Source organism: Stegostoma tigrinum, chromosome 36 (genome assembly GCF_030684315.1).
Source record: "Stegostoma tigrinum isolate sSteTig4 chromosome 36, sSteTig4.hap1, whole genome shotgun sequence".
In the NCBI taxonomy this organism is placed as follows: Eukaryota; Metazoa; Chordata; class Chondrichthyes; order Orectolobiformes; family Stegostomatidae; genus Stegostoma; species Stegostoma tigrinum.
This window is the reverse complement of record NC_081389.1, coordinates 462538-489105: the sequence shown is the minus strand read 5'-3', so window position 1 is coordinate 489105 and position 26568 is coordinate 462538. Positions and strand designations below refer to the sequence as shown.

At 41.2% G+C, this 26568-nt stretch overlaps 1 protein-coding gene across 1 annotated transcript in view; it reads right to left on the bottom strand.

Annotated features, from left to right (window-relative positions):
• herc1 (HECT and RLD domain containing E3 ubiquitin protein ligase family member 1) overlaps nucleotides 1-26568 on the bottom strand; it is a 339275-nt gene that overhangs the window by 179999 nt on the left and 132708 nt on the right. Inside the window, exons 32-38 of the mRNA XM_059640184.1 lie at nucleotides 21960-22066; nucleotides 19070-19180; nucleotides 17288-17464; nucleotides 16890-17129; nucleotides 13405-13488; nucleotides 10073-10587; nucleotides 6825-7615 (exon numbers count right to left, since the gene is read on the bottom strand). Coding sequence (XP_059496167.1) covers nucleotides 6825-7615; nucleotides 10073-10587; nucleotides 13405-13488; nucleotides 16890-17129; nucleotides 17288-17464; nucleotides 19070-19180; nucleotides 21960-22066 — 2025 coding nt within the window. The remainder of the gene's footprint in view (nucleotides 1-6824; nucleotides 7616-10072; nucleotides 10588-13404; nucleotides 13489-16889; nucleotides 17130-17287; nucleotides 17465-19069; nucleotides 19181-21959; nucleotides 22067-26568) is intronic.

The following is a 26568-nucleotide window of genomic DNA, read 5'->3' as shown; positions in this document are numbered from 1 at the left end:
TGATGCCTTCACCAATATCTGTGTATCTTCGTTAGCCACTGGAGGGGTCCTGGAGGACCGGTAAATAGCTAACATCATTCCTCTGTTCAAGAGGGGAACTAGGGATAATCCAGGAAACTACAGACTGGTGAAGTTTCACACTGGAGGTTGGAAAGCCAATGGAGAGAATTCTTAAGAATAGGATTTACGCTCTTTTGGAAAAGCATGGCCCTTAATAGAGACAGTCAGCATAGGTTTGTGTGGGGTAGGTCACTGCTAACTAACTTGACTGAATTTTTCGAGGGGGTGATGAACGTGCTTGATGAGGGTAAAGCAGTGGATGTTGTCTACATGGATTTTAGTAAGACTTTCGACAAGATCTTTTTGGTAGACTCACCCTGAAGATTCAGATGCATTGGACCCACAGTGATTTGGCCAAGTTGCTTCAAAACTGGCTAGCCCATAGAAGACAGACCTCAAAGGAGTGATCTCAGCAGGGTGATCTACAGCAGTTGGGAGGGTTTAAGCTAATATGTCAGGAGTATGGGAACGTATGTAGGCAGTCAAAGACGAAGGCAGAAATGACAAAAAACACAAGCTAGAGAAGGGAGTAAGAAAAGTGATTGGCAGTGAAACCAAGGGCAAAATTTAAACAGGGCTAACTGAGAAAAATAAGAGCAAGACAAAGTCTCAAAAAGATGTGCTTAGAGGCTTTTTGCCTTAATGTGTGGAGCATTGCAATAGATGGCTGAACTAAATCACACAGATAGATGTAAACGGGCACGATATAATTGGGATTACAGAAGCATGGCTACAGGGTGACCAGGAGTGGGAACTGATTGTTCCAGGGTATTCAGTATTTAGGCAGGACAGACAAAAAGAAAAAAGGTGCTGGAGTGGCATGTTGGTTAAAAAGCAAATTAACAATAGTGAGAAAAAATACTAGCTTTGAAAATGTAAAGTTTGTATGGGTAGAGCTGAGAAATACCAAGGGGCAAAAAACATTTGAGGGTGTCACATATACACCCTCAAACTGCAGTGATAATGCTGGGAATGGCATTAAACTGGAAATTAGAAATGCATATGATAAGGGAATATTGGTGATCATAGGTGATTTTAATCTGCGCATAGATTGGGCAAAACAAATTAGCCACAATGCTGCAGAGGAGGAATTCCTGGGAGTATATATGGGATGGTTTTCTTGATCAATATGTGGAGGAATCAACTACAGAGCAGGCCATCTTAGATTGGGTACTGTAAATGAGAAGAGAATTATTGCCAGTCTAGCTGAGACAGACCCTCTTGGGGTTGAGCAACCATAACATGGGACAATTTATCATCATGAAAATGAGTGAAATCGTTGATTTGTAGACTAGGGTGCTGAATCTTAATAAAGAAAACTACAAAGGTATGAGGCATGAGTTGGCCTTGATCGATTGGAAACAGTTAAAGGAATGACAATGGGTAGGTAATTGTAAATATTCAAGGAATGCATAAGGGAACTACAACTATTTATTCCTGTCTGGCACAAAAGCAAAATGGGTAAGAGTGCCAGTCCATTGCTTACAAAGGAAATTAGAGATAGTATCAGATCCAAGTAAGACACATACAGATTAGCCAAGAAAAATAATATGTCTGAGGATGGGAGCAGATTAGAATTCAGCAAAGAAGGACCAAGGGATTTTTAAAAAAAAAATCATTCACAGAATGAGGGCGCTGCTGTCTGGGCAGCATTTACTGCCCAGAGAGCAGTTCAGAGTCAACCACTTGATTAAGAGGCGAAAAATACAGTACAAACGCAAGCTTGCAGGGAACATGAAGAGAAAAAGACTGGCAAAAATAAATGTAGGTCCCCTACAGACAGAAATGAGGGAATGTATAATAGGGGACAAAGAATATGGATTTAGTTGTTCAGCCATTTCTTTGTCCCCTATTATACATTCCCTCATTTCTGTCTGTAGGGGACCTACATTTATTATTGCCAGTCTTTTTCTCTTCATGTTCCCTGCAAGCTTGCGTTCGTACTGTATTTTTCGCCTCTTAATCAAGTGGTTGACTCTGAACTGCTCTCTGAGCAGTAAATGCTGCCCAGACAGCAGCGCCCTCATTCTGTGAATGATTTTTTTAAAAAAAATCCCTTGGTCCTTCTTTGCTGAATTCTAATCTGCTCCCATCCTCAGATATATTATTTTTCTTGGCTAATCTGTATGTGTCTTACTTGGATCTGATACTATCTCTAATTTCCTTTGTAAGCAATGGACTGGCACTCTTACCCATTTTGCTTTTGTGCCAGACAGGAATAAATAGTTGTAGTTCCCTTATGCATTCCTTGAATACACTTGCCCCCACACCTCCTCCCTCACCCCTATCCCAGGCCCCAAGATGACATTCCACATTAAGCAGAGGTTCACCTGCACATCTGCCAATGTGGTATACTGCATCCACTGTACCCGGTGTGGCTTCCTCTACATTGGGGAAACCAAGCGGAGGCTTGGAGACCGCTTTGCAGAACACCTCCGCTCAGTTCGCAACAAACAACTGCACCTCCCAGTCGCAAACCATTTCCACTCCCCCTCCCATTCTCTAGATGACATGTCCATCATGGGCCTCCTGTACTGCCACAACGATGCCACCCGAAGGTTGCAGGAACAGCAACTCATATTCCGCCTGGGAACCCTGCAGCCTAATGGTATCAATGTGGACTTCACCAGTTTCAAAATCTCCCCTTCCCCTACTGCATCCCTAAACCAGCCCAGTTCGTCCCCTCCCCCCACTGCACCACACAACCAGCCCAGCTCTTCCCCCCACCCACTGCATCCCAAAACCAGTCCAACCTGTCTCTGCCTCCCTAACCTGTTCTTCCTCTCACCCATCCCTTCCTCCCACCCCAAGCCGCACCCCCATCTACCTACTAACCTCATCCCACCTCCTTGACCTGTCCGTCTTCCCTGGACTGACCTATCCCCTCCCTACCTCCCCACCTATACTCTCTCCACCTATCTTCTTTACTCTCCATCTTCGGTCCGCCTCCCCCCCTCTCCCTATTTATTCCAGTTCCCTCTCCCCATCCCCCTCTCTGATGAAGGGTCCAGGCCCGAAACGTCAGCTTTTGTGCTCCTGAGATGCTGCTTGGCCTGCTGTGTTCATCCAGCCTCACATTTTATTACCTAAATCCATACTTCGTTCTGTCTTCACAAAACAGGGCACAAATCTGATACCAGAAATGTTGAAGAAAACAACATTTAGTGAGAGGGAAGAACTGAGGGAGATCAATATCCATAGAAAAATGATGCTGGGGTGGTTGATGGGATTGAAGGTGGATAAAACCCCAGGACCTCAATCTACATCCCAGATTACTTATGGAAGTGGCTCTAGAAGTACCAGGTGCATTGGTGGTCATCTTCCAGGATTGGAGAGATTCTTGATCAGTCCTTGCAGATTGGACAGTAGCCAATGTCACTCCTATATTCAAAAAGCGAGGTCAAGAGAAAATAGGGAATTATAGACCAGCAAGCCTATATTGGTAATGGGGAAAATTCTAGAATCCATTATCAAGGACTTTATAGCAGAGCATTTAGAAAGCTGTGGCAGGATCAGACAGAGTCAACATGGACTTATGAAGGGGAAATCATGCTTGAAAAATCTGTTGGAATTGTATGAAGATGCAACTAGTAGAGTTGGCAAGGTAGAGACAGTCCATGTGGTATATTTGGACTTTCAGAGAGCGTCTGGCAAAGTCCCGTGTAAGAAATTATTGTACAAGATGAAAGCGCACGGAATTGGGGCAACTGTATTGTGATGGATAGGAATCTGGTTGGCAGAGAGGATGGCAAAGTGGGTCCTTTTCAAAGGTGCCACCTATTCGCAATGTATATTAGGATGAGGGGACAAAGTGTAACATCTCCAAATTGGCAGATGATACCGAGTTGAGTGGGAGGGTGAACTGTGACAAGGATGCAGAGGGCCATCAGCATCATCTGGACAGGTTGGGTGAGTGGACAAATCATTAGCAGATGCAGTATAATTTGGATAAACACGAGGTTATTCACTTGAGAGGCAAAAGCAGGTTACTACCTGAATGGTTGTAAATTGGGAGAAGGGTATGTGCAGCTGGACTGAGAGTCCTTGTGCACCAGTCACTGAAGGTAAGCATGCAGGTGCAGCAGCTGGTAATGAAGGCAAATGGTATGTTGGCCTGCATTGTAAGAGGTTTCAAGTACAGGAGCAGTGATGCACTGTTTTAGTTGTACAGGGCCTTGGTGAGGCCATACGTAGAATGTTATGCAATTTTGGTACCCTTTTCTGAGGAAGGATGCTCTTGCTCTTGAGGGAGTGCAGCGAAGGTTTACCAGGTTGATTCCGGGAACTGCAGGTCTGATGAATGAGGAGAGATTGATTAGGTTAGGATTGGAGCTCCGATGACTGGGTGGGGGAAAGAGTATGGTCTCACAGAGACTTATAAAATTCTAATCAGCACAAGACATGGTAGATGCAGGGAGGGTGGCCCCGATGTTGGGTGCGTGCAGAACCAGGGCCACCATGGTAGACCATTTAGGACAGAGGAGACATTTCTTCAAACAAGGAAGTAGCGAACCTGTGGAATTTATAACCTCAGCAAATAGTTAATGCCAATGTTAATGGACATGGTGCAGAAGACGTTTACCAGGATAGTGCCTATATTAGATAGTATGAGCTAGAAGGAAAGGTTGGAAAACTTGGAATGTTTTCTCTTGAGCAGTAGAGACTGAAGGGAGACTTTACAGAAGTCAAGAGAATTATGAGATGCATAGATAGATGCTGGCCGTCAACCCTTTCTCTCCAGAAAGGAAATGTCTAATACAAGGGGGCATGTATTGAATGTGAAACGGGAAAAGTTCAAGGAGATGGGAAGTGCAACTGTCTTATTTTTACAACAAGTACGCAAGGAGTCTGCCAGGGTTGGTGGTGAAGGAAGATACTATAAGAGTAGGTTAGGGGCTTGTAGATAGGCACGTGACTTTGCAAGGAATGGAGGAATGTGGGCCAAGGTAGTAAGGCAGAAGGGATTTTTAGTTCCATTTGGCATCATATTCGGCACAATACTGTGGGCCAAAGGGCCCATTCCTGCACTGTACTATATTTTATATAGATCAATACAGTACAGGAATAAGCCCTTCAGTCCTCCAAGCCTGCACTACACACTGAACCAAGGCATACCCTTCCATACTAAAACTGTCTTCATATACAGGATCCGTATCCATGTATTCCCTTCCTATACATGTATGTGTCCAGGTATTTCTTCAAAGTTGCTATTGTGTCTGCTTCCACCAACCCCTCTGGCAGCGCGTTCCAGGCACTTACCCACCTTTGTGCGAAAAATGTGCCTAGCACATCCCTTTTAAATTCCACCCCTGCACCTTGCACCTGTGTCCCACCCTGGGAAGAAGCCTCATACTTTCCACTCTATCCATGCCATTCACAATTGTATAAAATTCTATAAGGCCACGCCTCAACCTCCCACTTCCAGTGAAAGTAAACCCAGTCTGTCCAACCTTTCTTGACTGCTAGAACTTCCCATAGTAGGCAAAACCCTAGGAAATCTTTTCTGTACCCTCTCCAAAGCATCCACATCCTTCTTGTATCAGAAGGAATAGGAACTGCAGATACTGGAGAATCTGAGATAACAAGGTGTAGAGCTGGATGAACACAGCAGGCCAAACAGCATCATAGGAGCAGGAAGGCTGACATTTCGGGCCTAGACACTTCTGAAGAAGGGTCTAGGCCCAAAATGTCAGCCTTCCTGCTCGGCCTGCTGTGTTCATCCAGCTTTACACCTTGTTATCTCACATCCTTCTGGTAATCTGCAGTTTCTCCAGTAATTTTGTTTTTTGTCATATGTAAACAGGAACTTACATGGGGAATGGCCCTCACTGTACACAACAGTCAAAAGTAGTCATTATATGCATGAAACAAGTTTCCCCAGTGCAGACTCAGCTCAGCTCTCCCATTGACTAATAATGAAGTAGTACTGGTCATAATCGCTCTTTTTACTGCAAAGTAAACCTATCTTTTGCAATAAAAAGTATTTTGTATTTTCTTCAACATCAAATGTTGAGCCCCCTACCCATAATGTTGAAGATCATCCATCAGTGAGAAAAAATTGTAACAGGAAGGGGCCTGACAAAATCCCTTAGGGAAGGTCTCCTTTTCTCCCTCTATGCAAAAAGTGAAGATACACATCAATACCTACAGGCAGCTCCTGAGTTACAAACAAGTTCCATTCCTCAGCATGGTTGTTAGTCAATTTGTATGCAAGTTGGAAGACAATGAAATATAAAATAGAATATCTGTTTGTAAGTGCGAGCAAATGTTCGCATGTCGGATGCTTAAAATTAATAATACAGGAAGATTTTCCAACATAATGGTCATTTGTGAATTGGGGACCCCTTGTCAGTAGCATTTTGACACTCCCCCAGACGCCTTGTTTATCAGCAGGCTGAAAACATGTTGTTCTCTTGTTCTTAGTTTCAAGGCTTCTTTTGTGCAGGGGTACATGATGAGGCTGACGGTTACCAATTGTAAAAGAGGGAGACCAAAGAACTGCCCTGCAGACATCTTAAACAAAGCAGCGCAATTGAAACGAACCATTATTATTATTATTATTATACTTTGCATTGATTCCATCATGTTTGTAAACTTAATAGTACTGTATATCAGATTTGAATTAGTCAGTATGGCAACTATAAATATGGCTTGCAGATACCTGTATGAGTGATTTATCCAAACAAAGTATTTCATAAACCTATCCAGCAACTGATTCTTGGCAGCCTAACCATTATCAGGTTTACATTCATAAATAGCCATACCTTGTTTAACTTTGCCACCAAATTGATCGTCCAGCAGCGAATTCACAATCAGCTTATAGATCATGGCCTGTGCACGCTCGAGATCAGTCAGTCCCAATGCTCTCTTAATTGGTGAGCGCATGACAGCCCGTTTCACCATGTGGCGCATCAGAAACTGGAGCGCAGCTCTCATTTCTACATCGTCCTGAATAACTGGTGATCCAGCACAGTCTGAATTGTGACCATTCTCAGTTAAAACTTTCGGGATTAGCAATAATTCTGCATATTTGCTACAGCTAAGCAGAACACTAAGCGTCTTCATAGCACCAAGACACATGTAGGATAACTGAACTGCTCGAATTTCTGATTGAATTAAATCATGATTTCTCAGTGCATGCTCATGAGGCTTTCGTTTTCCATCCAGATGATGTTGAGAATCTAAACCAAGATGCACAGAATCCATCATGCAAGTTGAAATGTCGTTTTCTGATCGTGAATTGGAAGCTCCACCTTGCATAAAACCTTTTGTCTCCTCAGTTGACTGTGTTATTAGTCGATCAATGGTTTCTTTAGTGAGATCTGCCTCGAATTTCTGTTCCATCTCTGCCTTGTCTTCAGATTCGTGCCTGTGCTTTTTCTCATGCCTTCTTGCACTCTGTTTAGCTCCATCTTCATGAACACCAGTTAAGTAGGTGAGGTCTAGCAGCAGAGAAGCTGTCAACCCACGGAATCGGGAGACATCGAAAGGCAGTGGGTCACAGGGTTCCAAGTTGTACAGCGGTGTGTCACTGGGTGACCAAGAAGTAGGGAAGCTTTAATCAGATTCAGAACAACATGGGTGAAAGCAAGTGAGGGATAGAAAGGAGGAATGTACAAAAGACTGTTATGGAAGAATAAGCATATAGATGCTGAAAGACATGAACTTCATGGACTGGCAGAATGGCGTAAAATGTGTTAAAATTCACTTTTTAAAGAGAGAAGAGAGAAAGATAAATGAAATCGCTTCCTTTCGGTAGCTTAGAATTTTAAGCTCTAATTTCAAAGCAATAAGTTTATGATACATGCAAGCAAGACTTTCAAATGTCTATTAATCTCAAATTCTTTTGATAGCAGCTTCACCAGTAGTGAATCTACAGTTATATTCATAAAAAGAAATCACAAGAATACAGCAATTTAAATTTGAAAAAGCTATCAAGATAAATTAGAAAAATGAATAATTCTTGTCAAAATATTTGCCACTTCATAATTTTTTTTAATATTTCACTGAACAGGAATACTCAGATGTAAGGAACTGAATAAATTAAGTTACAGATCGACCTCATCAAATTTATATTTTTTCTCAGTGTTTTTAAAATGAGCGAGAATTCCCATTTCTCCCCCCATGTTAAATGATGGCATGCAATAAATTCTCAACTTGAAATGAAGGGGCTCTTTTCAATAGCTATACAATATTGAAAACCAAATCACAATTTGTGACAATATTGTCACATGAAGACCTGGATTTTGAGGTGGTAACATCAACCAAAATGTTGGTAGTCGTAATCATTAATCCACTAAATCTGTCAGTGACTTCTGGAATCCACAGGTCCAGAAAAACACAAGTTGCTGTCAGGAATTCCATACTTTGTTATTGGTGTTTCTCCAGTTTGCAATCACTGGAAAATTAATGAAATGGCAAAAATTTCCACTCATATTCTTAGCCTTTCCTTTGAAAAAGTTTATACCTTGTTGAAAGGCATGCAACTTGGTTAATGGCATATTAGTTCTCAATTATCAGTAAACACTTTACCCGACATTAAAAACCAAGTTTATAGTTCTGAAATGTAACATTTTCAGAAAATCTGTTTTTAAAAAAACGTTTGTAATCTTTATTTCGCTATCTAGAATTTTAAACTAAAAATAAGATGATTCAGTGCTTAAAATTTCCTGATTAATTATGTGAGAATACTTCAGCGTGACTAGCTTACAAACATGATTGCTACAGAATGTTTAGCGATCTCTTGACTTGGTGCCAAATTCAAACAGTTGTCAGGAATGTAGATAAAAAACAAAGATCATTAGGCTTTTGTTTTCTAAATCAACCTGCTCAAAGGTAGTATCACACGTCTCTGGAGCAGGTGGGACTTGAACCTGGACCCCCTGGTTCAGGGCAGGGACGATATCACTGTGCCACAAGAGGATTTTTTTTGAATAATTGTAAAAGCAACTGATTGCAAAATACAACTATGGCTTTAATTTACATAAGAAATGCATGCACTTGTTGCGGTTAAAATAAAAGGAAAAAATAAACCAAAGCAATCTGTGGCCATTCAAAAACACAACTTTGAAGAAGAAACATCAAAGTTATGGAAAGAAGAAAATCAGCCACGGAGCAAATTAAATGATTCACCACATAATAAATGTATCTGAATATGTATCTGGAATTAAAAGCTAGTCTAATGCGACTGTGTAGCCATTGTCGATCGTTATAAAAGCAAATGTTTCACTAATGCCCTTTAGAGAGCGAAATCTGCCATCCATGACCAATAGCAATGTGGTTGACTCTTAACAGCCATCTAGGCAGTTAAGGATGGGCAAAAACATTAGCCTAGCCAATGACGCATACAGCCCATGATCATATTAGAAAAAGAAAACATTGCTTCCACATTCTCCAGTTAGCCCATCAAGCCACAATGACCCATCCTCCTACCCTATCCCTTTTACCCCTGCATTTCCCATGGTTAACCTACAGATCTCTGGATACTATGGGAAAATTAACATGACCAATCCACCTGACCTGCACATCTTTGGACCACGGGAGGAAACCAGATCACCCATAGGAAACCCATGTGGCCACAGGCTGAGAGTGATTTCGAACCTGGTACTGTGAGGCAGCAATGCTAACCAATGAGCCATTATGCCACCCTAAGGACAATAAGGCCTCAAAAACGTGCACTTGCTTTGAATGTGACTAGTGATAGGGAGCATGAGTTCCATGAATATGATATCGCATTTAGATATAATTAATTCACAGATCTACATGCATAAACTAAATTATCAAAATCTTTATTATTCACAAGCATGGAATTTCTTAACACCTTTCTGTCATGCACTACAGATACAACCAGAAGTGTCATAAAGCAATATCCACTGTAAACACGGTGGACAACACAAAAAAAGGATATAATTTCAACACAAGCACAACTGATATAATCTATGTGGCCATGCCTCTTTTTAAGTACTGATAAACAAAACCAGTTCATTCCACTAAAGGCTAATATCACACCTACCTTATTGTTATTTCAGCATCATCCCATTGTACTTTTGCTGACGTGCTCCCTTCTTTGAGTACACCCAACAGAGTAGCATGCCTCCCTGTCTGCCTGTGAACACACCTCCCTCCAACTCGAAGACCTGTATCGACACCACCAATTACTGCGAGCACAGGCCACACCTCAGTGCACAGGGTCCGCAGCTGGATTTCTGAGAGCTCTGCCAAACCATGCTTGCTATGCTTTCCTTTTTCTTCCTCCTTGCTCTCTTCTTTCATTTCATGTTCATCTCTGCTTTGCACAGAGCGACTCTTCTTTAATTTCTGGCTGACTTCTTTTAAGCAAGATTTGACTTTCTGCAAACGATCCATCATATTTTTGTTTATACAGTGGGTCCATTTATCTGTACGATGCAGAATACGGATGAGTTGAATAGTGGCTTCTGCCAGGACTGTGGCTACAGGACTGCAGATAGGATCACCAGGTAATAGATCCCTTGGTGTGCCCCGCATCTGCATTTCACAGATTTTAACCTGGAAGCAAAAGCAATCAGATTCAAACAGGATAGCAAATTGATAATTAAAAAGTGGCCAATTTTTTTCTGGAATTACTGCAACCCATAGTTTCTCCATTTTATTTGATTGTTCAACAAGAACGAGTTCCAATACCAATTTCTTGAAGTCCAGCATGCAATGCATCAGTGTCTGTTCAGTGAACCTTTCTACCTGTCATGTTGTTACTAATAATCTAATATCCCTTCTGCAGACGACCAAATTTATATGACAAGCTGATTATGGAGCTATTTCACTTTAAAGAAAGTGACTAAGTGTGAGATTCAGTGGGTTCACTAAGAGAACACAGTTACAAGATTCAATGGTTTTGAATAAACAGCAATAAAAACTTTACTGCACAAAATTAGAACAGTAATATAATCTACAATACATTTACAAGATATATTGCAACACAGAATTAAAATATGGTAAGGATGGATAACAGATTGCAATTTAGCAACCTATAGCAAACTTGAAACAGCGAATGTAATCAATACAGATCTTAGGAGATTTCTCAAATTCTCCACAGACATTAATAACACAGTAGTTCATCAAACCACCTTAACATTCACAGAGGATATCAAACAGTCAGTTCTGCCAATCTGGCCTTGAAACTCCCTCTCAAAAGCTTCTGTCATGGACTACCTCAATGACTGCTGCATTTCTGGTCATCATCCTCCTTTGCTGGGTCTATGGTCAGATGGACTCCAGAATTTTCACTCCAGCATTTACTCTCAGGCACAACTTCCAATAACAGCTAGTTTCACCAAGGTAGAACTACTCATGGATATTTCCTTTTGAAAATCTAACCTCACTCAACTGAATCACGCAAATCCTTGTTAACATTTTAATCTCTCTGCTCTCGGCTCCACTGAAATATATCAGTATACATCTTCTGAGCCCCGAACCCTACAGTTTGCAATACTTTTTTTGTAGATTTGACTTTAACATTTAGTTAACTAACATTCCAAGCCTCTTCCTGAATTCTCAGAGAAAGCCAACTGCCCTTGGAACTTCCAAGCAAAACTCAAGTTCAGTTATTTATCCAGCAGTACAGTTAAAAACAGCACAGCCAAACATATTGTCTGATTCTATTTCTCACAAACACACACACATGTACACACACAACTTTTCAGTCTCCTGTCTAGCTGCCTTCAAAGTGTCCGAGGTGGTTGATTGAAAGTTCTCCTTTTTTAAAGGCAGAAATGCATGTATGAATAGTTTGGAAAACTCAAATGTAACAATCTTTTAAGGGAATATGCCAAATTTATATTCTCACAAAATCCTCATTTCTGCAGCTTTAAAATAAAAACTTACAGAAAGGAATCATCACAACAGCTAGGGTTCATCACATGAAATTCTCATGGAAAATAGGAATTAGAAACAACCAATTAACAAGATGAAAAACACAGAGAACACCTTTGAAAGTCAAGCTTGAGTTTTGTTAAGTCTGTTTGATAGCAAAATGCTTGGGAGGTAGAGATCCCAGAATTGCATCCACTACAATACAACTATTGCCGTTTTGATGGTATTGACTCCAAAGGCAAACTGTTAATTAAACCCAGTCAGAACTAATCTTGCTATAATTCCTACTCATAGATTCACTAATTGGAGCGAGTGCGGAAGAGAACTATTTTGCGATTGGAACATTAGAGAGCACTGCAGTGTTAAGTGGTCTCACTTAGTCCAACGTCTGGTACCATAATGATGAGTAGGTAGGACAGACACTGCAATGAAGAAGTGAGAGTCAAATTAATTAAGGCATGGGGAGGGGGTTTTGATGGCTGGGGTGAGAATTGGGATCTCATTGGAATGAGAGAGTGCTGAACCGTGGGTAAATGCAATGACAGTCATGCTATTGGAAGGAGGGCACTGTGGTGAGAGTCAACAGGCCATCAGAAGTGGAGGCAGAGGGCAGTGATCTTTTCTTTCTCTGACTGGACAAGCAGACCTATAATGAGCCAGTCAGTCAGACTGATTCATCAATTACTGATCAGGAATTCTACCAGATCTGGAGCTTGAAAAACACAGCCAGTCAGACAGCATCTAAGGAGCAGGGAAGTTAAAGCCAACTTTTCCAGCTCCACATTTATTGACTCTAGCTTCCAGCATTGGCAGTGCTTACTGTCTCCATTCTGCCAGATCTGCTGAGTATTTCCAACATTTTCCATAACTATGTCTAATAGCAAGTCCAAACATAGTTGTCTGTGGTGAATCCAGGCAAGTTATCAGGATACCCCTGATTTCCAGGCACAGCAATAGCTGTGCCTTCATTTATCTAGATCTCATTAAACCCCTTTGCCACACAAATTCTCCTTTAAATTGCTCCTCATAATTTTTGGACCTAGCTTTTAGTTCCCAATCTTAATATCTCATGTAGTCAGACGGCAAAATATCCTCCAGTAACTCTCTTATGAAATGACTTGAAATATTTTAGCACTTTAAAAGCGCTATCCCAATGCAGGTTTCTGTTGATGATAATGATGAGAATAGGGAGGGTTATGCATGGACAACATTTCATAACCTATCCCATTTTATATTCTGTTGATCCATACCTGTCTAGCATCAATTGGATTGAATTAAGACATTCCTTGCCGCTGAGAGAATCTACTAAATTGGGGTTGCTACTAGCCAAAACACAGGAATGCAGGAGTCTGCAGCAATAGCACCCCATATAAGGGCAATATGAATTATGGCACACTTTCATCATATAATGCACACATCATTCTTAAAAAAAAAAAGTCTATACTCTAACATTAAGCTCTCAGTGGGATTGCTCAATGAGGAAAATCTGTTCACCTTTTCACCAGGATTGCTGCTATAGAACATTACACATGGATATAATTCAGTTGCATCCACATCTTCAAAAGCTAGTTTAGGCTCCTAGAAGGAAAAGATCACCAAAAATATATTTTAAGTATTTTGCATCTACGACAGCAGTCCCTGCTAACGGATGATTTTGAGACCCCCTCCCTCTTTCTACGACTGAAGATACATTTTCACAAGTAATTTCCAATGATCTACACACAGACGACCACACATCAAAACAGGAATACCAACGTTTGCTGAGGCAATAGTTTAGCAGAAATACTATCTGGAAACTACTTCTGATTATAAATATTCAAACGTTCCAGGAAGCAGACTAGATTCAGGTAAGGCTCCTTTAGTCTGGATAATAGATAGTGTAGCACCATTGTTGGAAAAGAAGTTAAGCAGAAATCAAGAATCTACAGGTCAGTTACTTCATCATCTGAGATTGGGAAAATGTTATAAGCTATCATAATATGATCACAGGGCACTTAGGTAAGTTCAAGATATTCAGATAGAGCCAATATGGTTTGTCAGAGGGAAATCAAGCTCAATTAGTTTATTGGAGCTCTTTGAAGAAACAACTTGCACCGTAGATAAAAGGGAACCAGTGGATACGCTGCATTTCGATTTTCAGAAGGCATTTTATAAGGTGCCACATCGAAGGTTATCACAGAAAATAAAAGATCACGGTGTTGGAGTAACATATGGGCATGGATAAAAGATCAACTTGCTAACAGGAAGCGGAGACCTGGAATAAGTGGGTCTTTTTCAGGCAGGCAGGATGTCATGAGTGATACATCATAATGTTTAGTGTTGGGACCTCAACTCTTCATCCACATATAAATGATGTGGATGAAGAGATCATAGCATGGTAGCTAAATTTGCTGATGACACAAAGATATGACAGAAAGCGAGCTGCAAAGAGGAAATAAAGAGCCTACAAAAAGAAAAGAGACAGGTTAAGCAAGTGAGCAAAGATCTAGCAAATGGAGTACATAATGGGCAAGTGTGAAATTGTCTATCTTGGCAGTAAGAATAAAAGAACGAATTAGCTAAATGGTGAGAAGTTGCAGAGCTCCGAAATACAGAAGGATCGGGGTGTCCTAGTGCATAAATCACACAAATCTAGTACAGCAAGTAACCAGGAACATCAATAGAATGTTATTGTTTGTTGCAAGGGGAACTGAATGCAAGATCAGGGAGGTTATGCTGAATTGATATAGTATTAGGGACAGTGCAGAATAGAGTGCTGCATAGAGTACTGGTCACCGTACTTACAGAAGGATGTTAATTTGTTGGAAGCAGTTCAAAGGAGGTCTACTAGACTAACAGGTGGAATTAGTGGATTGCTTTGTGAGGAAAGGCTACACAGGCTAGGTCTATATCTTCTGGAGTTTAGAAAAGTCGGAGGTGACTGACTTTAATTTATATAAATCCTGAGGGAACTTGATTGGATGAATATTGGAAGGAAGTCTCTACTTCTAGGAGTCATAGTATAAAAATAAGGGCTCCTATTTAAAATGGAGATGAGAAACGTTTTTGTCAGCCTTTGAAATTCCCTTCCTTAAAAAGGCAGTGGATGCAGATTCTTTAAATACTGTTAAGGTAGAGATAGATAGATAGATTCTTGATTATCAAGGGGATGAAACATTATTGGAGATATGTAAGAACGTAGAGTTGAGGTTAAAAATCAATTCAGCCATGATCTTATTGAATGGCGGGACAGGCTTGAAGGGGCTATTGGTTTACCTTCGTCCTGTCTTCGTTTATGTACTCAAAGAACTGGGGTGTGTGATGAACTTTGACCCATAAGTAGCACAGTAAGAAAATGTATAATTTCTGTAAAACATCTGTGGAATCTAATTGTTTACAAGAATGCATGAAAACAATGTCAAGAATCTTTATCAATAGCAAAGGGATCAACTGCAATTTTCTTGGAGAATAAATATTGGTCGGAGATCTGTCACCCTCAACCTTGAAACCGTACCAAGTAGTTAGTAAAAACCAGAAGTCACATCACAGAAACTATAAAAACAGAAGAGAGCTAAAAGCAGAGGTGCTGGAATATAAGACACAGGGGTGGGCACAAAGAGAAAACATACAGAACAGAAAGACAGACCTTGATTGGGGAGAAGAGTGAAGGTTTCTGCTGAGCCAGAAAAAGAGAGACAATTTTGGAGGCAATGTCTGAGCTGTCTAAAAAAGTTCTAAAATATGGTAAGTTATATGAATAGCACTGAGATGTTAAGGAGCTGCTTTTTCTCAGCAACTGGCTAAACCTTGAACCAGGGCATTATTGGTTAGACAGTTTAAAAGCAACTCTATTAAGATACATCATCAACATAGTCATGACCTGAGAGTGAGAGACAGTAGGAACTGCAGTTGCTGGAGAATCTGAGATAACAAGGTGTAGAGCTGGATGAACACAGCAGGCCAAGCAGCAGAGAAGCAGAAAAGCTGTTGTCTCAGGCCTTAAGGAGGGTCTAGGCCTGAAACGTCAGCTTTCCTGCAGCTATGATGCTGCTTGGCCTGCTATGTTCATCCAGCTCTACATCTTGCTATCGATGACCTGAGGGTGAGATGATTTGTAGAACTATGCCTTCTGATGATAATCATATCTTTTAAAGTCAAGGGTGCTAACTGTTGTCAGACAGACTCCTGACCTACCCTGCATGAATAAAGAAAAGCATGTTTCAGAACTGTGTAAACAGATAGTGCCACTTTGTGTGGGGAGTGATGACAATATATTGAGGAAAGACTTCTCATTGCTGTATAAATATGTAATTTGCAATATATAAAGTTACAGTAAAACCTATGAACAGTGAAATTTCATTGATAATCATTCAGTAAAAGTAATTATGTTGGTTTATGGCCTCCCCCAGGTGGTTCATAACAGTCCTTGCTCTTTGTTTACATCCTAATTCTCAACGCGATAGTCTTTATCTTTAAAAATATTACACTTGAAAATAAATGTTCGTGTGTTAATTGGTCATTCATTGCCAAGAGAACTAAGAAAGCCCAGGAATACATGAACACTCAGAGCTGAGGGATAAATAAGGACTTGTCCTAATTCTAACCCTTCAATATAAACACATTTCATCGGCTCTATTATCGATGCACATTATTTAAAATGAGACTTTAATTTAGCCAAAACAGGTAATAAGGAATGTACTGCATTTCTCAAGTTTAAACTGAGCTCCTTTTGTGTAAGAAGAGTTTTTAATTTTGCTGAATAAGCACCTGCAAAAAAAATGAAATCCTAGAAATGAACCAACTGATGTATACTTGATGATGTATATATGATGTATCAATTACATCAGGCTAAAAAGACCTACATAATCTGATCGTCTTTCTTTCAAAATAAAAATATCAAAGAGACATCCATTTTGGCATATTGTGGATATTGAAGAATTTCTACTTTGAACTGGTTTGATAGAATGGGGTTTACAAACAGAATATTTAGATTAGTTCACCTCTCCATTTTTCCCAAATGAGATGGTCCTGGCCTCCATATCCAACACACATGTTATGTAGTCTCCTTGAGTAAAGCTGAAGAGGGTGAGTGTCTGCTCCCCATTGTGGTACAGATTACCACTGTAAGCCCTGTACAGCCACATGTCTGAGGTAGTCCGATGGTTGAAATCATGCACAGGCCAGCGAGATACTCCCACACAGGTACCTTCATTACCTCTATTTTCTTTTACTATATAGAACTAGAAAACAAATTTTAAAAGTACTTGTATGATATTCTTCAAATATACAAAAGAAAAAGACAATGTCAAACTGGATCTCTTTAAAATGGGGACTTGATCCAAAGTAATTGATCTTTATTAGGATATGTTAAATATTTTGCATTTAATTTTGAATATACCTTCCACTGATAACATCCAGAAGCAATTCCGGTTGATGCTAAACCATAGCCCTTGCCACCACTACCATGAGTCAGAACTTGCCCACTCTCCACCACACAACACTGGGTTTTCTCAGGATCAAATGATACTTCCTGGATAGGAAGATTTTCATCTTCTTCCTCGACTTCACCCTGCTTCTAGTTTAGTTGCAAAAAGAAATAATAAAACACGTTTTCCAAAGTGAATTACACTTACACATCCAACATAACTTCAACATACAATGTTTAAAAAAAAGGAAAAGTCCAAAGACATGCAGTGTAGGTGGCCTTGCTAAATTTGCCATAGTTAGGTGGACTAGCCATGGGAAATGCAGGATTACAGGGGTAGAGTACAGAGACAGGTCTGGGTAAACTGCTCTTCAGAAGTTTGGTGTGGACATGATGGAATGAATGGCCTCATTCCACACCATAAGGACTCTAACAGTTTTGTGTAATTCAAGCCCTTCCAATGTGTAGGACAGACAGAAGGGCAACAGTTAAATCCTTAAATGGGCAACTTGACTCCAACCCACCTCAAGTGTGCTAATATCCAGTTAACTGTGGCTGTATGGGATTGGAGGAGCACAGTGATGTCAAGAAGCACTCAAATCGTAACAATTTGGATTAAACGGCAGGAAACTGAACTTCGCAGGCCTATGGAAGTCTGGCTTGGCAGTTTCAAAAAAAGTTAAGAACAATCTCCTACTTTCCTCACTCTGATCCTTCTCAGTCTCAACTTCCATACTCTTGTTTGTGCAAAGAACCTTTTTATGGCCTTAAGAGGTGTATTTTGTCCTGGTCTTTATTTGAAGAAGGATTTTGAGATAGATATGACGAGTCGTCTCTTCCAAGCCAATAGAATAAACAGCTTGTAAAGCCAGAGGACTTTTTAAAAAAAAAAGTTGAACAATAGATGCAACATGAGCGAGTCGAGTCAGACTCCCAAAAAACCAGGATTTTAGTTTTGCTTTCAGTTATTTGGGTTTTGAGGCTGTTGGGGAAAACGGTTTCATCTTTTTCAGCTACAGAGTAAGGCTGGGGTTCTCTCTTTCCCCAAGAATTTTCTCTTTGTGCTCTTTTCTCCTGGACTGGAGAAGCTTTGCATGTGAGACTATCAATTTTACTAAATTTGCCTTTGCCAAGGATGCGATTATTTGATGTTACTATATTGGAACAATTACTGTTTAATAGTTAAATAATTGATTACTCTTAGATTATTTAACTATTAAAGTATACCAAATAGAGTTAAAGTTATACCACTTCTTTCTGCTGTTTGTAGTTTAAGTGGGTATAAGAATAAAATTGTTTTACTTAAAGCATAGTATCAAATCACATCTGGAACACAGCACCTTACACTTGCCTTTAAATAAGATAAAAGTTAGGTTCAAGGCTATCTCCTTGGTATAATTTGAAGGGAATTTGAGTTGGTCCATAACATGGCCACAGATGATTCATCTTTCCTGTTGGGTCCATGTGCCTCAGAGAAATGCATATCTGTTGTGGGCCAGGCAGTACTTCAAATGCTTGGCATTACTTAACTAGCATTAAATCTTTTAGTGCATTTTCCAAATTCACAATAGCCTCTAACTTGCTTCACAAGTGTATTCTTTGTCTGTTCCCCATAATTACTTGAATAATGCTCTCCAAATTATCGTTGAATTTGTTCTCATTTTGAACTTTAGTCTCAATTTATGCTACCCTTTAATTTGTTAGCCTAAAGGAAAGGACCACATTTTCCTTCAAATAATGCACACAACACAGTACCTGCAATTTAATTTCTTGCTCTTTCTCCTTTGCTTGAAACAATTGTTTTGCTTGAGCAATTGGTGCCTCCCACATACAATCAGAGATGAGCAAGAAAAGATGTTCCACAACCTAGAAACGTAAAATAAAGTAGATAGAACACACATTGACAGCAAACACTGATTCAAATTTCTCTCATCCAGCAGACTGAATGATGTTTCCTATTCTTGTGCACTGACATATTACAAGATATTAAATCAGACAGGTTAAAGTACAAGGGAGTTCATGATCATTCATTACTAGAAATGTTGTCATTTGTAAGCATATGTATTTAGTCATGAAAACTGAAAGAACTGCAGATGCTGTAAATCACAAACAAAAACAGAAATTGCTGCAAAAGCTCAGCAGGTCTGGCAGCATCTGAGGAGAGAAATCAATTGACATCTTGGATCGAGTGACCTTTCATCCGAACCGATGTTAGCTCGGAAAACAACAGTTTACAAGCAGAAGACAGGGTGGGGTGGGGTGGGGAGAAGCGGTAAGTTAGTGACTAACATTAGGATGTCTGTAAAAGCAGAGTATGTATTAATAAAGGCCTGGGGTTTGGGCTGGGGGGTGGCGGGGGTTGGTGGTTGAGGTAAGGATATGGGAGAGCTCAAGCCCTAATGTTTTTCAATACGATATTGAGCGCAGAGGTTAGGAGGATTCTGAAGTGGAAAACGAGGTGCTGTTTTTGCAGCTAACACTGAGCTTCGCTGGAGTATTGCAACAAGCCTAAGATAGAGATAACAACGTGTAGAGCTGAATGAACACAGCAGGCCAAGCAGAATTAGAGGAGCAGGAAAGCCGACATTTCAGGCCTGGACCCTTCTTTAGAAATGGGGTCGGGAAGGGGGTTCTGAAATAAATAGGAAGAGAGAAGAGGCGAGCAGAAGATGGATAAAGGAGAAGATAGACAGAGAGGAGACAAACAGGTCAAATAGGCAGGATGGAGTCAGTAATGGTGAGTATAGGTGGGGAGTTAGGGAGGGGACAGGTCAGTCCAGGGAGGATGGGCAGGTCAAGTGGGCAGGATGAAGCTAGTAGGCACAAGACGGGGGTGGGGCTTGATGTGGGAGGACAGGATAGGTGGGAGGAAGGACAGGTTAGGGACGCGGGGACAAGCTGGGCTGGTTTTGGGACGTGGTAGGGGGAGGGGAGATTTTGAAGCTTGTGAACTCCACATTGATACCATTGGGCTGCAGGGTTCCCAAGCGTTCCTGGAGGTGCTGTTCCTGGAGCTTATCTATCCCCTCACTAACTCCCTACCTACACTCACCTTTATTGGCTCCACCCCCACCTCTTTGACCTATCTTCTCCTCTATCCATCTTCTATCTGTCTCTCCTTCTCTCCCTATTTATTTCAGAGCCCCCTTTCCCTCCCCCGTTTCTGAAGAAGGGTCTAGGCCCTGCTTGGCCTGCTGTGTTCATAATAGCTCTATATCTTGTTATCTCAGATGCTCCAATATCCTCAGTTCCTACTATCTCTAATACAGATAGGTTAGCCAAAGAACAGGGTGGTGTATTGAAGTCGCAGGCAACTGAAAGCTCGGTCTTTTTTGACGGCAAAACATAGATGTTCTGTGAAGTGGTTTCCCTGTCTACACTTCAATTTCCCAAAGTAAGGGAGACCAAACTGTGAGCAGCAAATGCAGTAGGCTAGATTGTATGAAGCGCAGGTAAAGCTCTGCTTCACCTGGTTGGTGTGTTTGGGCCCTTGGATACTGAAGAGGGAGGAAGTAAACAGACAGGTGTTACATTTTCTGCTGTTGCAGGGAAGGTGCTGTTTGGTATGAAGGAAAAGTGAACCAGGGAATCCTGGAGGGAATGGTCCCTGTAGAAGACTGATGATGGAATGGTGACAATGCTTGTCCTGTGAAACTCCGATTTCTCTCCACAAATGCTGCCAGACCTGCTGAGGTTTTCCAGAAATTAATTTGTTTTCTCTGCAGGCAACCTGGCTTGATAGATCCCAAGTTTCATTTTGTGATTGCTAATCCATTACTGAACATATTCACAAAGTAGCTGCCAAAGTATTTCTAATGAAAGAACAAAATTTATTACACATTTAGAAAAAGCTGCTGTTTTACATTTTATAAGAATTACTTGAAAGAATCTTAGTACAAATGGCAGCAATAAAGATTCAACCCTTTTTCACTAAGCAATACTATAAATACTCAGTCAAACGTTAGTGACGGGTCATCCTGCTTCCACTTTAAAGCCTATTATTCAGTTGAAGTAGCTATATTTCTTTTCTTTCCAGAAAAGATCTGCATTCACTAATGCTGGTTTCTGTCATTAATGTCGCTTAAACAAATGGCTGACATCACTCAATTATCTTTACAAGGCTGTTAAACTCCTTTTCCATAGCCTTCTGTTTCTGGGGCTTCTCAGATCTTCTTTCTCCTACCCTGTCTATTCTGGAGACTGCTACACTGCACGGCCGTCTGGTACAGGTCTTTGTGCTTTGAAAGAAACCCACACACAAACACACTGGAAAAAAAACATTCACATTGACTGAACTCTGGACTGTTGTCTTTCTCTGCAGACAAACTGCTTCTTTCTCATTTTTACTGCGTCAAAGTATACCGCATTCCAGTCCTATCCTTTAGAAGTAAACATTTCAAATTTCACCTCAACTGCTTATTATGAACTTTACCTAAAAATATGCAAATAAACTGCAGACAACCTGAACCCCATAGTCAATTCAAAATGAAATTAAAATATCCTCAACATGCATAATGTAGAAACACAAAACAAACAAAGGAATACATGGTTCTATTCACAACCTAAGTTTCTGAATAACAATACTGCAAACCTTCACTGTATTAACACATATACAGTTATTGCTAAAAATGAGCTTTTTATTTACCTGTGTCATTTGATCATCATCTACACTTGATTCACAGGCAGGTAATACTGCTTCCAGAACATGAAGAGCAAGCAGCCTTGTTCTCAGATTCCCAACCAGCGGTACACCTGTCCGACAAAAACAAAACAACACAATCTGTTTGGTATCCCTGTAGAGCATAATCATCGGCTATCCTTGAAAAAAAAGCATCAATTTCAACATAAATCAGCATCAGAAAGAGGAGATTAAAAGCCAAAAGAACTACTGATGCTGTAAATCAGAATCAAAAAAAAAAATCAGAAATTGCTGGAAAAGCTCCTGGCACCATCTGGGTAGAGAAATCAGGTTGAATGACCCTTCCTTAGAACTCCTTTTCTGGCATCATCAGAACAGATGCGACAGAGTCAGAGGAACTGGGAGAAGGAAATCGAGTCTGGCAGGAAGCAGGGTGAGAGGATGTTTGGTCATGGTAACTGTGGGAGTCAACTGGTTTATAGTAGCCCATTGGTGGCCAGCCTATCCCCAGAAATATAAACAGACATCTGAGGTCAGAGGAAGGGTCACTCAAACCAAAATGTTAACCATGGTTTCTCAGCACAAATACTGCCAGACCTGCTGAGCTTCTTCAACAATTTCTGTTTTTGCTTTAGAAATAGAGTACAGCAGATTACTGCATGGCTCAAGAGTTGGTGCAGGAGGGAGGGTTTTAGAATCACTCCAAGGCATTCCTGGGCATGGTAGGACTTTTACAAGCTTGACGGTCTGCTCCTCAACCAGAATGGGACCAATATCCTTGTGGACGAGTTTGTTTTTGCTGTTTAAACTAGTCCAGCGGGGCAGTGGACAGAGTGTGTCAGTTCAGCAGAGGCAAGCATACCTTACAAAAGGAATCTGGATAAGTAAGTTCGGACATGTTGAGCCTCAAGGGAGAAAGATGAAGATAGCATTAGAGGCCATCTAAGAGAATTATGGATAAGACAAATGAGTTATGGGCAAGGATTGACATATACTGTTGCCAGAGTCACGGTTGAGGGAAGGACTGGAAACTTCACATTCCAAAGTACAGGATCTTCAGGCAGGACAGAATTAGGGTTAGAGTGTAAAAGGAGTAACTACAGTAAGGAAGGTCAATATTTTGGAAGGGTCACAAAATGAGGCTTTTTGGGTAGAGCTTAGGAATAAAAAGGAGGTAGTCACCATGTCAGAAGTGTATTATAGGCCTCCAAACATTCTGTGGGCAATTGAACAGGAGTCAACTCACTAATGTGTGCAAAATGATAGGGTGAATATATCAGGAGAATTCAAATTTTGCAATATTAATTGGAATAATCATGGTACAAAAGGGGTCAAAGAGGGCAGACTTCTGGAAATGTATTCAAGAGACTTCTTTATGTCAGTATGTAGTAGGTCATACCAGGTAAAACGTGGTGCAGGTCCTAGTACTGACTAAGCCGGACAGGTGTTCAAAGTGGCAGTGATGAAGCGTTCTAGTGACAGCAATCACGACACTATACATTTTAAGATAACAAAGTGTGGAGCTGGATGAACACAGCAGGCCAAGCAGCATCTCAGGAGCACAAAAGCTGACGTTTCGGGCCTAGATCCTTCAGAGAGGGGGATGGGGAGAGGGTTCTGGAATACAAAAGGGAGAGAGGGGGAGGCGGATCGAAGATGGAGAGAAAAGAAGATAGGTGGAGAGGAGAGTATAGGTAGGGAGTTAGGGAGGGGATAGGTCAGTCCAGGGAAGGCGGACAGGTCAAGGAGGTGGGATGAGGTTAGTAGGTAGGAAATGGAGGTGCAGCTTGAGATGGGAGGAAGGGATGGGTGAGAGGAAGAACAGGTTAGGGAGGCAGAGACAGGCTGGGCTGGTTGTGGGATGCAGTGGGGGGAGGGGGCGAACTGGGCTACCTACCTACTAACTTCATCCCACCTCCTTGACCTGTCCATCTTCCCTGGACTGACCTATCCCCTCCCTACCTCCCCACCTATACGCTCTTCTCCACCTATCTTCTTTTCTCTCTATCTTCGGTCCCCCTCCCCCTCTCTCCCTATTTATTCCAGAACCCTCTCCCCATCCCCCTCTCTGATGAAGGGTCTAGGCCCGAAATGTCAGCTTTTGTGCTCCTGAGATGCTGCTTGGCCTGCTGTGTTCATCCAGCTCCACACTTTGTTATCTTGGATTCTCCAGCATCTGCAATTCCCATTATCTCTCCCACTATACGTTTAAAGTTTGGTTGGAAAGGGAAAAAGACACACAGTCTGCAAAACAAAAAAAAAAGTTCAGACTGGGGCGGGCTGGCAAACCTTATTAAAGTATGGCAGGGTCTGGCCAAATTACACCTGGAAGCAGGTACCTGTGGCTAGATCAGCAGCAGAATAGTGGGAGGTGTTCAAAAAGGAATTGGGAAGAGTACAGGCTCAACATGTTCCCTTTGCAGTGACGCATAGAAATAACTAGTCCAGAGAACCCTCGATGTCTCCGAACATCCAGGATTGGATTTAAAAAAAAAGGAAAGGAGGGGCATATATCAAGCACAAAGGGAGCAAAACAATAGAGGCCAAAGACGAGCATGGATTGTGCTGGAGGAAACTTAATAAAACACTTAGTAGATCAAAGAGGGGACATGAGAAACAATGTCAGGAAAGACGAGGAAGAATCCCAAGATAACCTACAAGTCCACCCTAGGATTCAGAGTGAGATTGTCAATTGGATACAAAATTGGCTTATTGGTGGGAGACAACGGTGGAGAGTTCTTTTTCGGTTCAGCAGTGTTGCACAGGGATCTTTTGTTTGTCATTTATACAAGCAATTTAGATGAGAAAACAGAAGGAACGGACAGTATGATTAGTGGTATAGTGGACAGTAAATAAGGTTATCTAAAATTCAAAGAGATCTTGATCAATTGGGTCAATTGGCTGAACAGTGGGTAGTTTGGATAAATGCGACAATTGGATTTTAACATAAGACATAGGAGTGTAAGTAAGGCCATTCGGCCCATCAAGTCCACTCCGCCATTTAAATCATGGCTGATGGGCATTTCAACTCCACTTCCCTGCACTCTCCCCGTAGCCCTTGATTCCTTCTGAGATCAAGAATTTGTCAATCTCTGCCTTGAAGGCATCCAACATCCCAGCCTCCACTGTACTCCATGGCAATGAATTCCACAAGCTCACCACTATCTGGCTGAAGAAATGTCGTCTCATTTCAGTTTTAAATTTACCTCCTTTAATTTTAAGGCTGTGCCCACGGGTCCTGGTCTCCCCGCCTAACAGAAACAACTTTCTAGCATCCACCCATTCTAAGCCATACATTATCTTGTAAGTTTCTATTAGATCTCCCCTCAACCTTTTAAACTCTAATGAGTATAATCCCAGGATCCTTAGCCGTTCATCATATTTAGAAATCTCATCCTTGCCTACTGCACTCAACTCTGCCCCCTGACTTTCCCTAATTGTTGGCATACTACTCATGTCTTCCGCTGTGAAGACTGACACAAAGTACTTAATAAGTTCTTCAGCTATTTCCTTATCTCCCATCACTAGCCTTCCAGCATCAATTTGGAGTGGCCCAATATCTACTTTTGCCCCTCGTTTGTTTCTTATGTATTGAAAGAAGCTTTTACTATCATTTCTAATATTACTAGCCAGCCTACCTTCATATATGATCTTCTCCTTCCTTATTGCTCTCTTTGTTATCCTCTGTTTTTGTAGCCTTCCCAATTTTCTGATTTCCCAGTGCTCTTAGCCACTTTATAGGCTGTATCTTTTTCTTTGATATATTTCCTGACTTCCTTTGTCAGCCATAGCTGTCTAATCCCACCCCGGATAATCTTTCTTTTCTTTGGGATGAACCTCTGTACTGTGTCCTCAGTTACACTCAGAACCTCCTGCCATTGTTGCTCTACTGTCTTCCCCGCTAGGCTCTGCTTCCAGTCGATTTTCATCAATTCCTCTCTCATGCCCCTGTAATTACCCTTATTTAACTGTAACACCATTACATCTGATTTTGCCTTCTCTCTTTCAAACTGCAGATTAAACTCTACCATATTATGATCGCTGCCTCCTAAGTGTTCCCTTACTTTAAGGTCTTTTATAAAGTCTGGCTCATTACATAGCACTAAGTCCAGAATAGCCTGCTCCCTTGTCGGCTCCATTACAAGCTGTTCCATCCTGCAAACATTCCACGAATTCCCTTTCTTTGGATCCTCCGGCAACATTATTCACCCAATCCACCTGCATATTCAAGTCCCCATGATCACCGTGACCTTGCCTTTCTGACATGCCCTATCTATTTCTCAGTGCATCTTGCGCCCCTGGACCTGATCACTGTTAGGAGGTCTGTACATATCTCCCATTATAGTTTTTTTGCCTTTGTGGTTCCTCAACTCCACCCAGACTCCACATCCTCCGATCCTATGTCATTCAGTGCCATAGATTTAATTTCATTCTTAACTAACATGGCAACCCCACCCCCTCTGCCCACCTCCCTGTCTTTTCGATAAGTTGTGAATCCTTGGATGTTTAACTGCCAGTCCTGAACTCCCTGCAACCATGACTCTGTGATGCCTACCACTTCATAATCATTCAAGAGGATTTGTGCTTTGAATTCATCTACTTTGTTGCAAATACT